This window comes from Lampetra planeri, chromosome 12 (assembly GCF_965212315.1).
Source record: "Lampetra planeri chromosome 12, kcLamPlan1.2.h2, whole genome shotgun sequence".
Taxonomy (NCBI): Eukaryota; Metazoa; Chordata; class Hyperoartia; order Petromyzontiformes; family Petromyzontidae; genus Lampetra; species Lampetra planeri.
This window is the reverse complement of record NC_136118.1, coordinates 3381389-3400913: the sequence shown is the minus strand read 5'-3', so window position 1 is coordinate 3400913 and position 19525 is coordinate 3381389. Positions and strand designations below refer to the sequence as shown.

Sequence of the window (19525 nt, the reverse complement as noted above, 5' to 3'; positions counted from 1 at the left end):
CACCCAGGGCAAGACTGTTTTTTGTTTTGTTTCGGGGTTTGGTTACTCTGGCTTTTTTTTCTGTTTGTGTCAGTTCACCAAAAAAATATCGGAATGCCTAAATAATACGCGCAAGAATAACACGCGGCGCCGCGCGCGGCGCACGTGACGCACAGAAGAGAGAGAGACACCGAGATGACGACGACGATTGACGCTGGCGGTCGTGGTGGAGATGAGCGGAGGGGTGAACCGCAACGCAAGCACGACACGGCGAGGCGCCCGGCGGCGACGTGACGGCCGCGTCGCTCCGCCGGGGACGGCAGCGGCCCCTCGTCCCCTACGTCTGTCCGTGCGCGGACGCGCGAGCGCTACTTCTGTTGCGCGCCTACGCGAGATGCTTGGTAATGCGGCCTCGGCGCTTGTTAACAGGCGAGGCGCCGATGTTTGGGAGACGGAGCCCTAATGAATGTCTGGGGACGGGGCCTGGCGGTGAGGGTTTGCGTGGGATGGGTTCTGTGCCGACAGCTGTGAAGTTTTAGCGCCCCCCCCCCCCCCCCATTTGTTCGCGTTATTTTGTTTCTCCACGCAGCTGCCCCGCCACTGCGCGTCAGACAAAGCAGCGCAACGATTGATTGTTTCAGCAATTAGGGGCCAGTTCCAATTAGTTAGAGCGGAGGAAAAAAAAGATTGGCTCGTAGTCAAAAAAGTATTTTTTTTATTTTTATGGGAGAGGGGGGGGGCGTTCATTGTGGGCGTGAGAGGAGGGGGCAGTGTTCATGGTTATGAAATGTAATTGTTTTTTGCGTCAATTATTTTGTTGTCACTTTAATTATGCAGAGTGTTGTACGTTTACAGGAAAGGCGACGGATTATTTTGCCTGACAAGCGTGCGATCTGGCCACGTTTTCCAGCCGTCTATGACGCACAGCGGCGAACTTGCGCAATCGGGCTTATTGCGCGTCATTGTGCGCGCATCAATATTTACGTCTCAGTTGCTCAAACATTGGATGAACAAAAGCAGAAAAGCGTCCAAAGCAGCGGGGAGAAGAGCACCCTTAAAATGACACTTAGAGACGAAAGGAAAAAAACTGCGGATCAGAAAAAGTTACACTAATTAGAGACAAACAGATTAACTCCCCAAAAGGCTACGTTGGTTTGGGCAGCACTGTACAGACCTTTGCCATTCCACTGCTGGATGAAGGCCTCTCTATACCGTGTCGATTTGGGGGGGCGATGGGGGGGTTGACCGTACTTCGTCGTGCTGGACAATGCAGGTTTGGTGAAGGCAGGACCCAAGGCCAGTTCGGATATTCCTCATCCCCGGTGCAGGCAGTGGCTGGGATTTGAACTCGGATGGCCACGTTCGCCGTGCGGTGCAGGCTAAACGCAGCGTCATTTCTCTCCGTGCCATAACGCATCACGATGGATCGTAACTTGAATACACTTTTGTCTCTTTTACCGATTGCATGGAAAATTGGCACGCGAAAGAGATGATTCCGATGGAGCCGAGACACATTTGTCATGAGCAGTCATGGGTAAGCAATTGCCAACGCGGCTGTAGTCCAACCGTCGCCGTTCACAGGGGGAGGGCCGCGTCAACGCGCACGCTGCAATCTGCGGCACATCGCGGTGGAAGAGACCAAATCGCAATTCGAAACATTGCCGCCGACGTGGAGTCCCGTGGAGCACGGGAGAGTAAGAAGAGCCGCTCGATTCCATGAATCCACAACAACGTCGCGGATCGCAGAGGAAGCGTGGAATGTGACTCGTGGCTGTAATTAATCCACGAAACATTCGCAAGTTGCGAGTATGTTTTTAAGGCCCAAATTGCGCAAACCGACCATATGTGGGTCTACGTTAAAGCGTTTTGGCATTTCTCAGACTTTATGTATCCAAGACTAAAAGGAAATTTTTGTTTAAAATTATTTTCTGCGAATCAAATCACGTGAGCACGACTCGCGCTTGTACATGCAAAAACCGGGAAAAAATAATTGCGACGCAAAAAAAACTTTTTACCTCCGCGTTTCCCTTCAGCTATTGCTTGCGTGAGCCCCCCCCCCCCGCCAGCCCCCCCCCCCACCCACTTGCACGGATCGCGGCTTGGCTTGCCCGCAAGAGCGTGGCACGCAATGCAGTCTGTGCGACGTCTCTGATCGGTGATTTCCGTGACCTCTCCTTCTGACTCCTGCGGCGGGCATCTTCGTGCTTAGCGCCTTGCACGTCGCCCCCACTGATGTCCTCCCCCCCCCCCCCCCCCATGTGTGTAGATATTACTGACTCTATTGTGTGTAGGGTGTGCAGATACTGTATTACTGACTCTATTGTATGTAGGGTGTGTAGGTAAATATGCCTACTAAATAAATAAATAAAATTGGGGGGAGGAGTTATTTAAAAAATTTTGGGGGGTCGAAAATGTAACCTTATGGCGGGAACCGGGGTCCCATAAGCCCCCGGCTCTCGCATAAACATTTTATATTATGATGTAAACAAAAACTTTGCTGCTCTTTTTCACCAATAGATTTGAAGTATGGTGGAAAGTGTTGTCTTGTTAAACTTTGCCTTTAAAACTGAAAACTACTTACCTGCAGTACCTCTATTTAAATACACTATCGAAAAAATAATTTACACCCCCTTGTCAATCATCGTGTTTCTCAGTGTGGATTTGTGAACACACTTTGTAAAACAATACATAAAATAGTATGCGTTTTCAATGCGCAGTTCATATTGTAACAAGCGGTTATACCAATGTCACTCTACAGAGTAGTGGGTCGCCGCTCCTCTTATCCGCATTGATCCGAGCGGTATGTGGGGACTATGGCTTAACCGCAAAAAAACCTATCTGCACAGATGCATACGGACAAGAGAAGTATTATCAAACAGGAGGAATTAACGGTGCAACGCATCTCATCTGTTAAATATCTGCAGGTAATAGGATTGTCATCGATTGATCCTGGCTGCAGACATTGGTAGTCACAAATAATAATGAAGATACGAGAGCAGTTTATGCACGCCGTTATGACAAATAAAGGACTTAAGTCGTGTAGGCAGTTTGAGCAGCTTGGATAAGACTTAGGGGGCGTCCATTAATGACGTCACGCACCTAGGGGGGGGGGGGTCAAACATTTGTGACGATGTGTGACGATGGGGGGATGGGGGTGAGAAATGTGACGTCACATAAAAATGCGCAACTTTAAATGAATATAGACAACACGTTCTACTTAATTGAATCGATGTTTGAATAAATGTTTTCTCCTACAACATCAGAGTGCAGCGCCACATTAAATACGCACTACAATGACAATAGTTTAAAGCGATTTGAAGCATGTTTTATTTTGAGGGGGGGCAGAGCTTTGTGACGTCATATTTTAGGGGGGATCTGACTTTTTGTGACGCCGTGTGACGAAGGGGGGGGGGGCGGGTCAAAAATCGTCCAAAATCGCGTGACGTCATTTATGGACGGCCCCTTATGATCCTGCTCATACCCGAGCATGGAGTGCATTCGCTTGTTCAGCTCTTGTGCACATTCGTCCTCGCTGCTGCTGCGCATGGACACCACGTGACAACAGAATGATCCGCGCCAGGCGGGTCGCGGCGTTCATGTGCGCGGTGGGACGGAGTCGCCAACATTTTTTTTAATTAAATACGATTTTGACTTCCGTTCATTCGGGGCCCCGGGGTCCCGCCATAATGTGCAATTTGTTGTAAACCTGTTAATTGTTTATTTTTACCCTTTTATCTGGCAACAAAACTGACACCTCTTTTTTTTTTACAAGGAGTCATGTTTGCATAGACCACAATACCTGCAGTCATAATGCAAACAAAAAACATAACTCTGATAATGTATGCACTGTCCCATACATTAACTCTGATAATGTATGCACTGTCCCATACATTATCAGAGTTATGTTTTTTGTTTGCATTATGACTGCAGGTATTGTGGTCTATGCAAACATGACTCCTTGTAAAAAAAAAAGGTGTCAGTTTTGTTTCCAGATAAAAGGGTAAAAAAAACATTTATCATATTTTTACTGGCAAATGAGGTTCCAATGTTGTTGTAAACCTGTTGGATCAATTTTTTACCTCCACATCTTGGGGGGGGGGGTCCACTTTCTATAACTTTTCGATTCAGGCCTATTTGAAAGGCTCTTATAATTTAGCTGAAGGACAAATGGAACGCAGGGGTTTTTTAATAATAGATTACGCTGTGCTAAAATAAAAGCTGATTGCGACGCAATCACCGATCTTGCTGATATTAGGCCAATCAAATGAAGGGGGGGGGGGGGCGTGTCAGACCATCACTCGATCCATGGATCGATTAGCAACGAATCGACACGGCGATTAACCCTCAAATTAAAATTGACCCCGGTATATGTTGACGTGTGTTATGGATCGACTGAGCGCCATCGATACCATTAATCTCGATTAACGATCCACGGTGACCATATATGAGCAAATCTCCGATCGGTGATTCAGTCTGGTGTGCGATTCCATCGTTTTACAGCGCAGCAGATGACGTAAAGCAGTGGTAGAAATTTCATTTAAAAAAATATATTTATCATCTTCACGAATTGCGGGGCTTTGCCCTGATATCTGATCGGCAAAATATTTTTTTTTACAATCACAACGCTTTTTTCAGCATGATAGGGGGCTAGGGCGTGCATTATGAAAAGTTTAAGTGCAGCCTGCCAACGTTAATGACTCCACGAGTGTTTGTGACTGCGCCACCGAGAGTAAAAATAGGGGCTCTAATAGCTGCAGCATGTGTACGAACTACACGTCCCAAGTCGTAATGCGGAGCGCATTAATCACATGAAAGTATGTTGTGCATTTCGCTTGATTTTGTTGGGAGGGGGTGGGTGGGTGGGCTGAATTGAGAAGGAATTAAAATAATGTGAAGATTTTTTTTTGTTTACTTGACACTCTGCCACAGATGTGCATTTCCCTAGCCGAGTCTTGAGTTCCGTGCGGATGTTGTTACGACAGCGCCGCAAGTGGCTCAGGAAAGCCTCGGGGAGTCTCAACAGCAGTTTTCAGGAGGGTCCTGCGACGGGTATGTTGGGGCAATTCCGTTTCCGATGAGTGTTTGGATTTGGTGCGGGGTGGGGAAAACCGGAGTACCTGGAATAAAACAATTATCCACGCACACAAGATGGTGAACACCCAAAGCTAAGCACAGATGGATTCAGGAATCCATCACAGTTGTGAAGTTGGCGGCGTTGGAACCGTCGCACAAGGCAATATAATCAAGTTCCACTCTGGCCTCTATAGTAGTGGGAAGTGAGAACTTTCCGTAGGTGAACTCAGCCTGAAATGGGATCCCACTGAGGACCTCCCTCGGCTGCAGCCGTCTTGAAATGAGATCGCAGAGAGGGTTCCTGCCTTGGGGTCAACTCGGCCCTGAAATAGGATCCCGTTGAAGGCCTCCCCGAGGTCACGCTAACCTGAAACAATACCCCCGGGGGAGCAGCAGAGGACCTGCCTCAGGTCAGCTCGTCCTCCTAAACGAGAACGCAGAGAGCGAGCCAGCGAGACAGAGAAACAGCGAGCCAGCGAGCCAGCGAGAGGTAAAGAGAGAGCCGCTCTCGGGGTCCGCTCAAGCCTGCGCCGAGATGCTTCTGGCAAGACACAAGGGAGGAGGGGGAGGGGTGTGATACGCGGTACCACCGGGGGTGCCCGCGTCCCCCGCTCACGACTTTGCGCTCATTAAGGGCAAGGGGGGGGGGGGAACGTTCGGAGTTTTTTTTTGGCGGGTTACGTCACGTTAAGGATTGTCAACGCGAGGCGGTGGTTTTGTTTTTGTTTTCCGAAGTAAGTGAGGGCAATTCGCCGGTTGGGGGGAGGTGGGGGGCTTTCTCGTGTGTTGGGAATCGAACGTCGAACGTCCCGAATAAGCTGCCCGGCACGTGGAGGGCGACGTGTCGAGGGCGACGTGCCCGACGACGGCGCGGGCACAAAGAGCAGTGCAGCAGCACCGCGGGTAGAGGCGCAACCCTGAAACCACTTTGTTCTGGGCACTGCCGGTGGAAGGGCCTCCACTCGAGGAGGCTTAAGAGAGCCCCCCCCCCCCCCTGCCTGAGAGTATCTTTGCCTAACTCGGCCCACGCTGGCCAGACCGTCTCGGAAGAGGCGGTGGTCACCCACAGTGTGGAATATCCTAGTAGCACAAGTAGCTACATGTGTAGTAGCTACATGTGTAGTAGCTACATGTGTAGTAGCTATATATGTAGTAGCTACGAGGCCCGCACTTTCAAGGGCCCCGTGTTAAATGCTTTCAAGCTATCAATTCCGGTTCAGTGATTCTGCACTTGCTCTATTACTATAGTACTATACCACCTTCAACTGTTGTGAACGACTGGGTGTTTAAGGTTAGCGATTTATCGTATTATGTGGCTGTATATCAAATGGAAAAAAAAACTACTATGCAAATTAAACATTTCTGTTTTGATATTTACGTGTTTTTTTAATTTAGGGTCCCTTTATAACATATGCTACAGGCCCCGCGCTAGCTTAATCCGGCACTGTTTACCCACACTTTGCCCCACCACACGCAACCTGCCCCTCGACTCTCTGCGGTCTACTCGCACCGCTGGATGGACAGAGGCGATGGGGGAGAGAACTTTCCCGTCGTTTCAAATTGTCACGCCACCGTGGTGGGGGGACGGGGCGCGGGGTGGATCGAATCGAACCGGCGACCTCTGAATTTGCGAGCGCGGTCACTCGACAGCCGATCGCACCACACGCCAGCATCCGACAAGTTGATGATAGTTCGCGAAAGCAGTCCCAGTCTCTTAATTCTAGATTTGAAGCTTTCGTAACTGCAAGGATTCATATGCTTAGGTTTTTTCGGTAAAGTCACGTAGGTAAAACATTAAAATTAAATTAAAGCCCCGCCCCCATCCCTCCCGATACGTTCCATTCATTGGCTACCACATTCTGATGAGCTCCGCCCCCCCTCTCCTCCCCCCTCAACTTGCTTTTAAGGGATTACATCTTGAATCATTGCCTCACTTGATGCAGCGAATCTGGCTGTGACGGTCCCACCTGATGACGGAGACTCGTGTTGCCTCCGAAACGTCGTGATTTTTATTTTAGTCTCAGTCTCGTCAACCATCCGTGCTTCGGATTGAGTCCGTCCGTACGTGTCGGGCGTGAACGAGGACCCCCCTTCCTCTTCCCACACCACCACCCCCTTGCCACCCCCCCCCCTCTCCTTTGCATTGTGCCAGCTGAATCAGATTAGTCCGCAGGGGACATTCACGCTAAGCGCGACATTCCCCCTGATGCTCAAGGAATTCGACGCCGAGCGTGGAGCCGCGGGATGAGAGAGAAAAACAACGCGATTCTCGTTACGACGCAGCTGAGAGCTGGCCCGACTTAAGAAAACGGTCTTGCGGGCGTGAAGTTTCTATTTTTCCTCCCTCGTTGAACAAACGTTTCGCCAAAACGGTCTCCCCAAAAATAATGCCACGCGAACACGTGCTTTATCGCGGAGCTGCCAATTTCATCGCGAGCGTCGCCTCGACTCGGAGTTACGCCGGAGATGCTGAGTCGGCGGTGTTTACGCGCTCGTTATCGCAAGAGCGTAAACTCTTAATTTGTACCCTCCAGCCGCTGGGCGAAGAAAAATACACGCGCTCGCACGCGCGCGCGCACGCACGCACACACAAGTATTTTCAGACATTCCGCATCAGCGGAACGTTCTGGCAAAACGCCGCTCCTCTTGAAGCAAATACTTGTCCTTAAAATAAAAATAACTCCCGAGCCAGACAAGAATAATAAAATGAAAAATGCATCCTGTGCCAAAGCTGTTGCCCGTCCACTAGTCCCCAGGCGAGGGAATGCGCCAGCCACAGATGGTGGGGTTCTCTCACTCTCCTCTGCTGCATCCACGCTCTGGAACTTCCCTATCCCCCAGTCATCCGTGCTGTCGGCAACCTGCCCCCCTATTAAAGTTCAGGTTCAAAGGCATTCTTCCCGTTTGCCTCTGTCTGCGACAGACCGCTTCTTCTCCATAAAGCAACACTCCGCGCCGCCGTTTCCGCAGAGCGTCGCGCGATGCGGTCGCGTGCACGCGCCGCCTCAGTCCACGTCTCGGTCTAAGTCGGGGGTCTGCAAGTCCCTGCGTGCGACTGCCGGCGTCGTAAAGGGGCCCACAGAGAGAATCCAGCCAAAGGAGTCGACGATGGCCGAGGGCAACCCCGCACTGCACCCCCCGTCGCCGCCCTTGCTACCCCACTACCGCCGTTTACGGCTCTGCGGCACCGCTGCCGAACTATAATGGGGGTCGCTGAGGCTTTGGTGGCGTCCTTAAGGGGATCCTAGCTCCACTGAGTTCGAGGCTTCGGCGAGTAGGCGGTGTGGAGAGCGCTCGCGTCTTGGTGTGCGTGGGGCGTTCTGCGCCGGCTCCGGCTCCAGATTCATGAGCGAGACTCTGCTGAAGATGACTTCAAGGGGAGTGGTGGGAGGAGAGGAGGTGGAGGAGGAGGAGGAGAGCTGATTGAGCCAAAGCGAAGAGGGGCAGGGGAGGCGGAAGGAAACACAGATGGAATCGAGGGCAGTTATGGGAAAGATATTTATGGAGGATGGAGAGGGCAGGCAGTCGAGGGGTGAATGGGCGGGAGTGCGGCCGTGAACGAAAAAGAGGGAAGGAATGTTGAGGGGTGAGGGCGCGGAGGGGAGGCACGAGGCACAGAGGAGCTTTGGGTTTACACCGATATTCTAGATTTGAAGCTTTCGTGACTGCAAGGATTCATATTCTTAGGTTTTGTCGTGACTTTACCAAAAAAACCTAAGAATATTTACACCGATAGTCCAGCGAAGTAAAGGCAAATGCTACAGTGCGATACAATGCGGATTCATGTAGCTCCCCGCTGCCAGTTGATGTTAGCCAAGCATCCCAATTGCAGGGCCCTCCTTAAACGAAGTAGTTATTTCAAGTGAGGTCCAATTGGATTCACGGATAGATGGGGAGAGACAGTCACGGGCAGAGGAGAGGACAGTGTTGAGCCTGGACTAGATAGAATAGGCTCAGGTTTGTAAAATTCCCAAACCCGTGGGACCTGAGAATTGGCCAGTGGCCAGCAGTCCAGCGCACGTGTTTGTGCACCCGTCTCTGTGAGCCGTATGAATGGTATCGCTTGCTGCTCTCATCTACCGCCTGGTTCCCTCCCGGGACGCTCCCTCGTTATTTCCTCATCAAACCTAAACACAGAGCTTTATTTGCACCTATACCGAACGTTGTATCGGCACGTCTTGCTCTCATATTTTATTTTCATTTGCGCGTATTTCGTTTACAGCTGTTTTATTACTGTCGTGTGTTAGTCGTGCGATAATCCTTGAGGACCCTGCACTAACTCTTTGCAATATTTTGTGTTTTTGTTGCTGCTGCTGCTGATGCTGTGCCCACGCACCACGGATCTCCCTTGTGAAATAGCCGGGCAACTGGATAAACGGGGATCATTCGTGTTCCAAATCCACTTCGACTTCACTCAAACGTATCCCTCTGTACGCACAAGCTTTCTCCTGTGCTCTTGGTTTCCTTCCACGAGAAAAAAACACTCTTTTAAAAAAGAATTAACCAAACATCCAAAATTACTGAGAGTCTTGAGACTCGGCGAGGCTTTCCCAGATAAATAAATGACTTTATTTTTTCCATTGGATGGTTGCCGTGGTGTCATAGCACGCTGGGACCCAGGGCTCGATTTCCCTGCATGTCAGTTGAGGCGATGGTGCAAGTTTTCTTCAATCCACCTCCTCGCCCATCGCTCCCATCGCCCCAGTGATCACAGCAGTGCACGATGGGTTAACCACGGTCTGTCGATCGACAGCTCGTGCCGGGCAGAGTAAAGTGTGGGTACTTTACACCTCTTGCAAGATATCTGGCCGGTGTGAAGAAGTAGGCCAAATACCCTCTCGAGAAGGAAGGGTCTTTCCGCCAGCAGTACCGTGTGACGTGAAATTTCAGGGCTGCACCTGTACCTTATTGCTGTTTTTTGTTTATTTTACAACGACAAAAAAAGGTTTCGAAACCAGTTGGAGAGGGAGGCATTGGAAGGCCGAATGAAAGGGGAGGGGGAAAAATATTGATGTTCATCCGACTGAGTGGGGTGATGGATGTGTGATCCGTGGAAGGGGGCCATGTGGTGGGGCAGGGAGGGCTTGCTGGTCAAGCCACTGGGTGGAGGGCTGAGGGTGTCCCTGGTCTCTCACTGCACGATCGTTGCAGAGGCGAGCCCCTGACGCGAGGAGGCGCGAGTTGGTGTCGCTGGAAGTGTGGCGGGTTTACAAGCGACGAAAATAACGGCGGGATTTTCGAGCAATTGCCTACACGTATCATTGTTGGCCCATTGATCGTACGTGACGTCTTTGAAATTAAAGCCCCCGTGGTATAATCCACACGGCAGGAATTCACCTACTTTTTCCACACCCCCCTCCCCCGCATGCAAAAAAACCTGTCCTTGAAACCTGAAACACAATTTAAGCGCATGCCTCATAGAACAAACTAGCGCTGAGCCCTTTTATCTTTTTTTAATCGCGGTTCTTCACAGTTGTACTCACTTATTTTGATAAGGGCTTCCAAGTGTGTTTTTTGGAAAGGTTGCGGTGCTTGCTTTGAGAGGTTGTGTCTTGAGTTAATTCTGCGTCGCGCGGGGATTGACGCATCACGTGGTTTGAGCATCTTGGGTTCATCGGCAGCTTTCATGCAGCGTGGGCGAGTCGAGTTTACCACAGCCCCTTACAGGAACAATATCACCATCATCATCATCGTCGTCGTCATCATCTCCCATGATCTATCTACTGCTGGATCAAGGCATCTCCGAGCCATCGCCACGTGTCACAATCTCGTGATGTAGTAGCTGCAAGATGAAAACTGTTTCAATGTTGTCTTCCCGAATATATTCATGAACAGAATCACAGCCTGGCGTTCCTGATGATTAATTATTTGACAGTCGCGAGGAACCACAGACGAGCTGGAAGGCAGCCAGGTGGTTGAGCCAGCGCTGCCAAAAAATACCCAAACTCTACAGTCCTCTACATATTAAGATGTGTTCAGCCGATCAATGAGCGTCCCTACGTTGCGGGCGTATCCTGGAGCACCCCATACAGAAGCACGGACGTGCGAGAAGGCAACGCTCGATCCCGTACAGAAGGGACAGGCGATATTAGTCCGAACATTGCTGTACCGTCTTCTCTTGGTGAACAAGCGTGCAGCATTAATTCTAGATTTGAAGTTTTCGTGACTGCAAGGATTCATACTCTTGGTTTTTTTTCGGTAAAGTCACGTAGGTAAAAGTAAAAAAAGAAAAATGAAAAAACAACTAAATTAAATCACGACGTTTCGGAGGCAACACAAGCTTCCGTCTTCAAGCGTCTCGATAATTATCTGTGACTTTATTTATGTTTTTTACCTACGTGACTTTACCGACAAAACAAAAGAGTATGAACAAGCGTACAGCACCTCCTCATCACCCACGGGGAAGGTAGCTGAGCGACATGAGTGCAGTGATCCACCAACCACTCGCTGCTGCCTGTACAGTGCTGGATTACAGGCCACGCGCATAGCCACCGCGGCTGCCCAGCTATGTCACAGATCATTGAACCACGGGGATTGGGGAGGCGATTGGGGTTTAATCGTTACGACTCCTTTATAAAAATAAAACAAACTCAGCTCTTACACCATTGGAACCTCATTTGCCAGTAAAAATATGATAATTGGTTTTTTACCCTTCTATCTGGAAACAAAACTGACACCTTTTTTTTACAAGGAGTCATGTTTACATAGACCACAATACCTGCAGTCATAACGCAAACAAAAAAACATAACTCTGATAATGTGCACTGTCCTAAGGCTCTAAGGAAATCTGTCTCGGGTGTGGACCAATCAACTTCAAGGACAGTGCACGTTATCAGAGTTATGTTTTTTGTTTGCGTTATGACTGCAGGTATTGTGGTCTATGCAAACATGACTCCTCGTAAGAAAAGGTGTCAGTTTTGTTGCCAGATAAAAGGGTAAAAAAACAATTATCAGACTCAGCTCATCAACAACGTACACGGGTAACTGCTTGTTGTGATCTCCAACCCCGGCCCGATGAGGCAGCTCCCTGTCGGTGAGTACTGCGCTTGTGTGACGAGTGCGTGCGTGTGTCCTGTTCCACGTTCTTCTTTTCAGGGACCTCAAGAACAATCTCATTAGCACGATCGAGCCGGGGGCTTTTCTCGGATTGTCCGAGCTCAAACGGCTGTGAGTACCTGGAGGAGACGATGCAAATCACACACCGCCGCTTCTTACACTTGTTGGGTCTGTGCCTCTCGCGAGCTCGCGATGATGCGGTCGCAAGCGAGCTGCGTAGATGTTCCAGCTCAGTAATGGTTTATAAAAAAAAATCTACTTTTTGAGTATTACCCCCTCGTATGCTTGCTTGATGGATTCACTCAGGGAGGGTACACTCCTTTCCTCCCACCTGAAGTCAAATTATAATTTAAGGATTCTTAGCGCAGAACACGAGTCTTGAGATTCAGTAAAAAATGTATTGCGTGAGCAAAGGGCATTATTATTATTATTTTAAATGTTATTCCAATACCACGAACGTATATCTGCTCGTCTCCCGCGACTCAACTGCCGGATAGCGCACGGCACGACGACACACGCGGACACCGATTGGCTCGAGACAAAACTAAAATAACCTTTTTTGCCGGAGATTTCTTGGTGTTTTTTTTGTTTTCCTGCAGGGATCTTTCTAACAACAGAATCGGCTGCCTGAGCTCGGAGACGTTTGTGGGACTCGCCAGCCTCACGCGACTGTACGTTGACCCTCGGTCGGCGCAAACACATACCGCTCGCAAACCGCTTGCCGCGATTCAGGGCGCAACAGGGCGCTCCGTCAGATCCCCCCCCCCCCCCAAGTCTAGAGCCCTGGGGGGCTTCAATTCAGCCACCGCGTCTCTCCGCATCGCTAGAGGAAAGAAATCGTGGGGAAAAGGGAAAAAAACGCGAATAATGTTGGCGTCTGGAAACCACGAAGGCACAAAGCTGGGCCTCATTGTCGAGGTCAGCCACCTCGACAGACCCAACAGGACAAAGTGTTTCCGCGCCCAGCACACCACATCAAGTGTGCCTCTCACCTTGAACCGTGGCTACGACGAGTCACGTGCCACCTGTAGGCGAGCAGCGACCCGGAACATATTTCCGAAGCTTGCGAACCACATTCGAGGAATGTAACCAGTAAACACAATTTTTTTATGCTACTAGGGAAGACCCAGTGAGCTTGTATGCCTTTTTTTCAGAAGTGCCTCGCCACAAATTATTGCTCAACGAAGTTGCTTATGTGGAAATGTAGCTGCCAAATACTCTGAACGCGTTGTTGTTGTCCTTCCCGCGCACCTCCGATTAGCGTGGTTGGCTACGTTTGGTGCAAACAAAGTTGAACACACAATCCGTTTCGAAATGTGGAGGGGAAAAATCTGAGCACCCGGCGAAAAAAGCCACATGACCGCTGGCAGAGAGATGCAAACTCCAAAAATGAAGGCGTCAAGGTCGGATCGTACCCACGACCTTTTGTATACTCGGCGAGGTAGTTAACATCTCGCCACCACGGCACCCCATCACGTGGCCATCGGAGAGCCGGGAAATATTCAATCAGATATAATGGCCCTGCAAGGGAGGCACGCACGCAGGCGATGACGCGACGCGCTCCCGGGGACCCACGGCTAGCGGAAGAGGAGGAGGGAGCACCTGGACACAATGCGAGCAGGGTCAGAGTGGCCCCCAACACACAAAGCACGACAAGCTAATTGAATTAGAATAAGTTGATTAAACGATTTACGCGTAACTGTAGATCGGACTCTAAAGGTTGTTTACGAGGAACAACTCTCTGCGCCAGCATAGGTGCACGTGGGTTTATCCTCAAGCCGAGCGCCGCTGCTGCTTCTGCTGCTCGTCGTTTATGGTTAGGTTAATGGCGCTAGTTCAGGTGCAGCGCTAGTGTGGATAGAGAGGTCTCACGATGTGACTTCAGAAGTAGTTCTATGACGCCCCCTTCCACGGCTGTTCTTTTGGCAGAGGTCGGTACGGCTGCTCGTCGCTGCCGAGTTCCGATCGGGAATGCCTCCATCTCGTGAGGCGACGCTGGCAGCGATGTAATTATAGAGGAGGTGGAAGCTTAAACTAAGATTCAAATTCTTCTTGGTTCTTTCGGTAAAGTCACGTAGAAGGGAAGTAATAAAATAATAAAAATAAAACATAATAAAATAAAATAATATAATAATATTTTTATTCTTTTATTATTTCCCTTCCACGTGACTTTACCGAAAGAACCAAGAAGATGAATCCCTGCAGTCACGAAAGCTTTAAATCGAAATTTAAGATTCATATTCTTAGGTTTTTTCGGTAAAGTCACGGAGGTAAAAAATTTAAATTAATAAAAATAGCTGACACAGCTATCGTGCTGTGACGGTTCCACCTGAAGACGGAAGCTTGTGTTGCCTCCGAAAAGTCGTGATTTTTATTTTATTTGTATTTTACTTTTATTAATTTTAATTTTTTACCTACGTGACTTTACCGAAAAAACCTAAGAATATGAATCCTTGCAGTCACGAAAGCTTCAAATCTGGAACTTAAACTAAGACTCAATAACTTTTTTCTATAATGAACAACATGATTTCTTCATAATCAAGTGAAAACCCTTTGGGACGCAAGGTCTTATTTGCAAGGGAGACCAACGTGGCAATTGTAAACTAGAGATATAGATTAAATTAAACCATAACTAAAAACCGCAATAATGCTTACATATTTCATAGGCGTAATAAATAATGAACAAATATAATGGGTGACAATTCATGATGAATAATCATAAACTCAGGACATTATAATTGCTGTTTTTCTAGCCCTTAGCCCTGAATTTGTTTTATTGTTCACCTTACACCACGAGAATAAAAAAGCCTCGAGTGCTTCCTACCATTGTGCGATAATAGAATGAAGGTACTGATTTTAAGCGCTTTAAATTTAACTTTCTTTACTTTGTCTCTCTCTCTCTCTCCCCTGATGAGATGTAGTCTGAATGGCCTTGTTGACCGAGTATTCCTTCCCTCATTCCCGCTGCCGATGTTTCATTTAATGTTGATAACAAACAAAGGAAAGGCCTCTTGGCACTCATGTGGAAAATAACCGTTCCACAAATGCCAGCGACGGTGAATGGCGGCCTGCGCGCCTCTCCTGCATGTCTGAAAGACCCCGCTGCAGAAGTTGTACTTTGTTCTCAACGTTTTAGTTTTAACGGACTGTGTAAAGATTTTCTTTTTTTTTACTTTTTTTTTTAAAGACGCGGCAGAGGAAAGAAGGAGACGGGAGGAGAGGCCGTCCCTTAAAAACAACAAAAAAATCAACACAAAGCTAGTTTTTAACACCTCTTCTTTTTTTAATACCAACATTTCATCAAAGCGCATCTCTTGTGAAGAGTACGGTCAAGCGTTGTCATTGTGGCAAGCTCGGCTTGCCCCTCATTTGTGCCGACCCCGCCGAGGGGCTGCAACCGGACGGGCGTTCCTCGCGTTCCTCCGCCAGGCGAAGGGAAGGGGGAGGGAAGAAAGAAAGAAAGAAAAACAAAAACCCCCACGACAAAACACGTGGCAGAGGCCGCGGCACGCCCTGCGGTAACCCGGGGCATCGCGAGCGACCCGCGCACGTGGAGGCACACGGTGGCGGTCCGACCACTCTCATCCTTGGTGTCGATGATGTTTTACAAATATCGTCACGTATACACACGTACACACGCGTGCATGCTTATAGGATTATACAACAACCCCCACCTCCCCATTTTATGTTTTGGTTTAAAACACAGTGGGGGAAAAGTGGGTCTTATACACCAGAAAAAACTAACGCTGTGAAGGGAAAACCCTGAAGGAACTATACAACATTACACTGTGTAACAACATTTTTTTTGTCCCTGTGTTTTTTTTCTAATTGCCTATGCTTCAAAAGTACAGAAAATAGCTATTATTCCCTACAAACTTTGCTTTTGGGACCAGAACAGTGATATTTTGAAATGTACCTATTTTTAATGAGAAAGCGTGTGCATTTGTGTCATTCCTTCACATAAAGTCCTGGTCACAAGTATTGATACAGCTATCGTATTGATACAGCTATCGTGCTGTGACGGTTCCACATGAAGACGGAAGCTTGTGTTGCCTCCGAAACGTCGTGATTTTTATTTTATTTTTATTTAACTTTTATAAATTTAAATCTTTAATTTTTTTACCTACGTGACTTTACCGAAAAAACCAAAGAATATGAATCCTTGCAGTCACGAAAGCTTCAAATCTAGAATCCGGTTGTAATTGTTTTGTTTCGTGGTCAGTTCGCCACAAATTCAACCGCGCTGACCCCTACCCACACCACGCCGACGCATTTCATTCACCGAAAATGCGTCTTGTGCTTTCCATTCACCTTTGAATTTTTTTTTCCTACTTCTGCAGTGGGTGCACGGTGCCAATTTAATGCCCTTTTGTTGTTGGGGTTTTTTTTTGCGGCTGTGTGCTTTTTTTATCGCAGGAATCTGTCCGGGAACATTTTTAACACGATCCCCCAAGGGACCCTGGACGTCCTTCAAGGCCTCAAGTTCCTGTGAGTACTTCCCGCTCGCCGCCCTTCGCCGTGACCAACGGGTGCCGACGTACGTGCGTGCCCGCGCGACGGCTATTTGCGCACCTGCCTTTTATTTTCGTCCTACGATTCTTACACCCATTATAGACCCGCGTCCGGGGGGCAGAGCGATGCCTTTTTCCTTTTCCGAAACTCCCGACGAAGCAGAGAAATGCTTCGCTTCGGCAGATTGGCCCGAAAGGGACATCAGAGGCCTCCTACTCCTCCTGCTGCTCCTGACATCCTGTAAGGGCCTTCCTTATCCTCGCAGAGCCTGGCTTCTGTTTTGCATCAGTTGTGCAGTTGAGCGAGTTGGCGTGCCCGTGTGTGTCCACTGAATACGCTCTGTGAAAAGGTCAAATTCAAGTCTAAACCAAGCGTGGTTTTGTTGTGTGTCATTGGTGACCGGGCTGATACCCAATCGAGCTCGGTGCACGTAAGGACCAAAACTGAACCCAGCACTTCTGACTCAATGGCTTTGATGTCACTCATCGTCTTGAACCTCCAAACTACCTGTTAATCATCATCATCATAATAATCATCATCAGCCATTGTCTTATCCACTGCTGGATGAAAGCCACCGCTCGCCATCACCACCGCTCACGTTCCAGCACTGCTTCCCCTATCTCGCTCATACGCATGAGTTTATCTCATCGCTCCATCTTACATACCCTTATCTACAGTTAAGAGGCAGCCCCAGTCATTTACAACCGCACGAAACGGAAACCATTGGAAGTCCAAACGTACGCCCAGATAGCAGGCACGGTGGTGCAGAGCGGGGCCCGATCCTCGGCCCGTTTTACCGCTACGCCTCGCTCTTTGCCACGCCGCACATGTGGCCCGGTATAAAGTCGACTTCCTGGAATTTACTGCTCCGCCTTGCAGCCTCGCAAATGTGCAAAGCGGAGCCAGCGGTGGTGGTACCTTGCGAGAGTATTGCATTTCACCTCCTCTCCGCAGCGCTCGGCAGGAGAACGGCACGAAGAAAAGCCGCGACGTAATTCACTTATTTCTGAACAGGTTTAAGCGGCGTTCTCCCCACGGAATCGTCGTTTGATCAAAATGACCTGGAAAAAAAATGACCCCCGCCCCGCCCGCCCGCCCGCCCGCCCGCCCGCCACCCTCCCTCCCCCCCCCCGGTGTAATTCTATAAACACGAGCGAGTGCGGTTACACCGAGGGTGGTTGTGTCGGCGGGCGGGAGGGCGGGTGGACGGACGGGCACGGCTGGGGGTCGCGTGTTCAGGGGAATCCGACCCCGGTGACTCCCTCCGAGTCGGTCCGGAGCACCGATCCTGAACGCCGATCTCCCTGGGTAAAAACGGAGCCTTGCAGCCACATCGCAGCCACCACCCCCCCCCCTACTCACGCTTATTGAAAGCAGATGGATTGGCCCGAGTATGGTTATTTGGATCAGGGCTGGAATAGAAGATATATATAAACCCAGTGTCCAGATGAAAACCGCAAAAATCCTTTGGGCAGTGACTTTTCAAATGGCTTTTGCTGGCTTTCACTTTCGTCCCATCCAGCTCTGAAAATTGCACCCTGGCACGCAGTAATTACAACAATACGAACGACGTGCGTTTCGCACGCGCGCGTGCGCACGTGCGCCGGTACGCCCGTGTGCATGTGCACGAACAGCTTGTGTGTACGTCAAAGTTCTTTCGCAACGTGCATAGCCAGCCGTGCTAATCGGAATTGAAGGGGAAGGGCACGACACAGCGCACGGCTCGGAGACGCTCGGTGCGATCGCCACTGAACCAAGTTTCACCGATTCAGCGGTTCAGTGCCCTGAGCTGATCCGCCCATTTTTATTTTATTGTTATTTTTCTCCAGGGAATTTCAAAACTGTGCCATCTACTGCCTATTATCATAATTATATCAGCTGACAAGACTCCATTGAGCGTCTCAACTCTGTTACGAGGACGACCACAGCCCAAGACCGCTGGCAGGGGCGGCAGATACAGGACATTTCAGGTGATCAGATCACCCTGCAAGTGCCCGCGGCCCATCAGATCTCAGCAGCTAAGCTGGCTTGAGCCTGCTGAGTAGATTTGGCACGAATATTATCGGTGTTGTTGGCTTGGGAAATCCGAATTCAGTTTCTGGCCACGGATAACATCAGTGGCGAGCGATATATCCGACCTGACCCTGAGCATCCCGGCTTCACCAGTTCACAATGATTCATCAGTCCATCACGACCGGCATGGTGAAATAATTGTGTTTTAAAAAATAAATATATATAAATGTATCAACACCCAGTGGCACGTGCAAGAGCAGATCCCTCATTAGCGCTACAAAGGGAGTCGCTCCGACCGGCCCAGCCGCGGCGTCACTCGCCACTCTGGCAGGTGAAGACACCGCCGCTCGGGAGAGGACCTCACTTGTCCACACCGTGCCAGCAGCCGCATTCGCCGAAGCCCACAACACCGGGGGGGGCGGCAACCGGGGGGGCGGGTTGTGTGTGTGGGGTGCGCGTGTGTGTGTGTAGGAGGGGGACCTGCGTGTGTGTGTGTAGCAGCGAGCGCGCTGCGCTACGAACCCGGCGACCCGAGTTCTATTCCCGCTCACGGCCAACACCAGTGACGATTATCTGAACATGGCCTCCCCTAGGTCGATTCAGCCTCAAATAAGTACCTGGAATGTTGTGTAAACAGCACCGCTAGGGAGACAAAGGCGGCCAGGCGTGGTGTTGTCCACCCACCCCCTCGTGTGCTGTGCCGGCCTTCATAGGTGCTCGCTAACAGCACTTGCCCCAACAGTCTGTTCAGGCTATACAGGGGATCTTTGTTTTTGTGTGTGGCGTGCGTGTTTAAGGGGGGGATGTGGTGTATAGATCGTCGCGGCGGTCCGTGGTCACGCAGGAGTTGGCTTGGCGAGGATATTTTCCACCGCGTGTGTGCAGGTTGCCA

The 19525-nt window shown here is 49.6% G+C and overlaps 1 protein-coding gene across 1 annotated transcript in view; it reads left to right on the top strand.

Moving 5' to 3' along the window:
* LOC144721528 (adhesion G protein-coupled receptor A3-like) overlaps positions 1–19525 on the top strand; it is a 108218-nt gene that overhangs the window by 49379 nt on the left and 39314 nt on the right. Inside the window, exons 3-5 of the mRNA XM_078599202.1 lie at positions 12148–12219; positions 12708–12779; positions 16525–16596. Of these exons, the coding sequence (XP_078455328.1) occupies positions 12148–12219; positions 12708–12779; positions 16525–16596 (216 nt within the window). The remainder of the gene's footprint in view (positions 1–12147; positions 12220–12707; positions 12780–16524; positions 16597–19525) is intronic.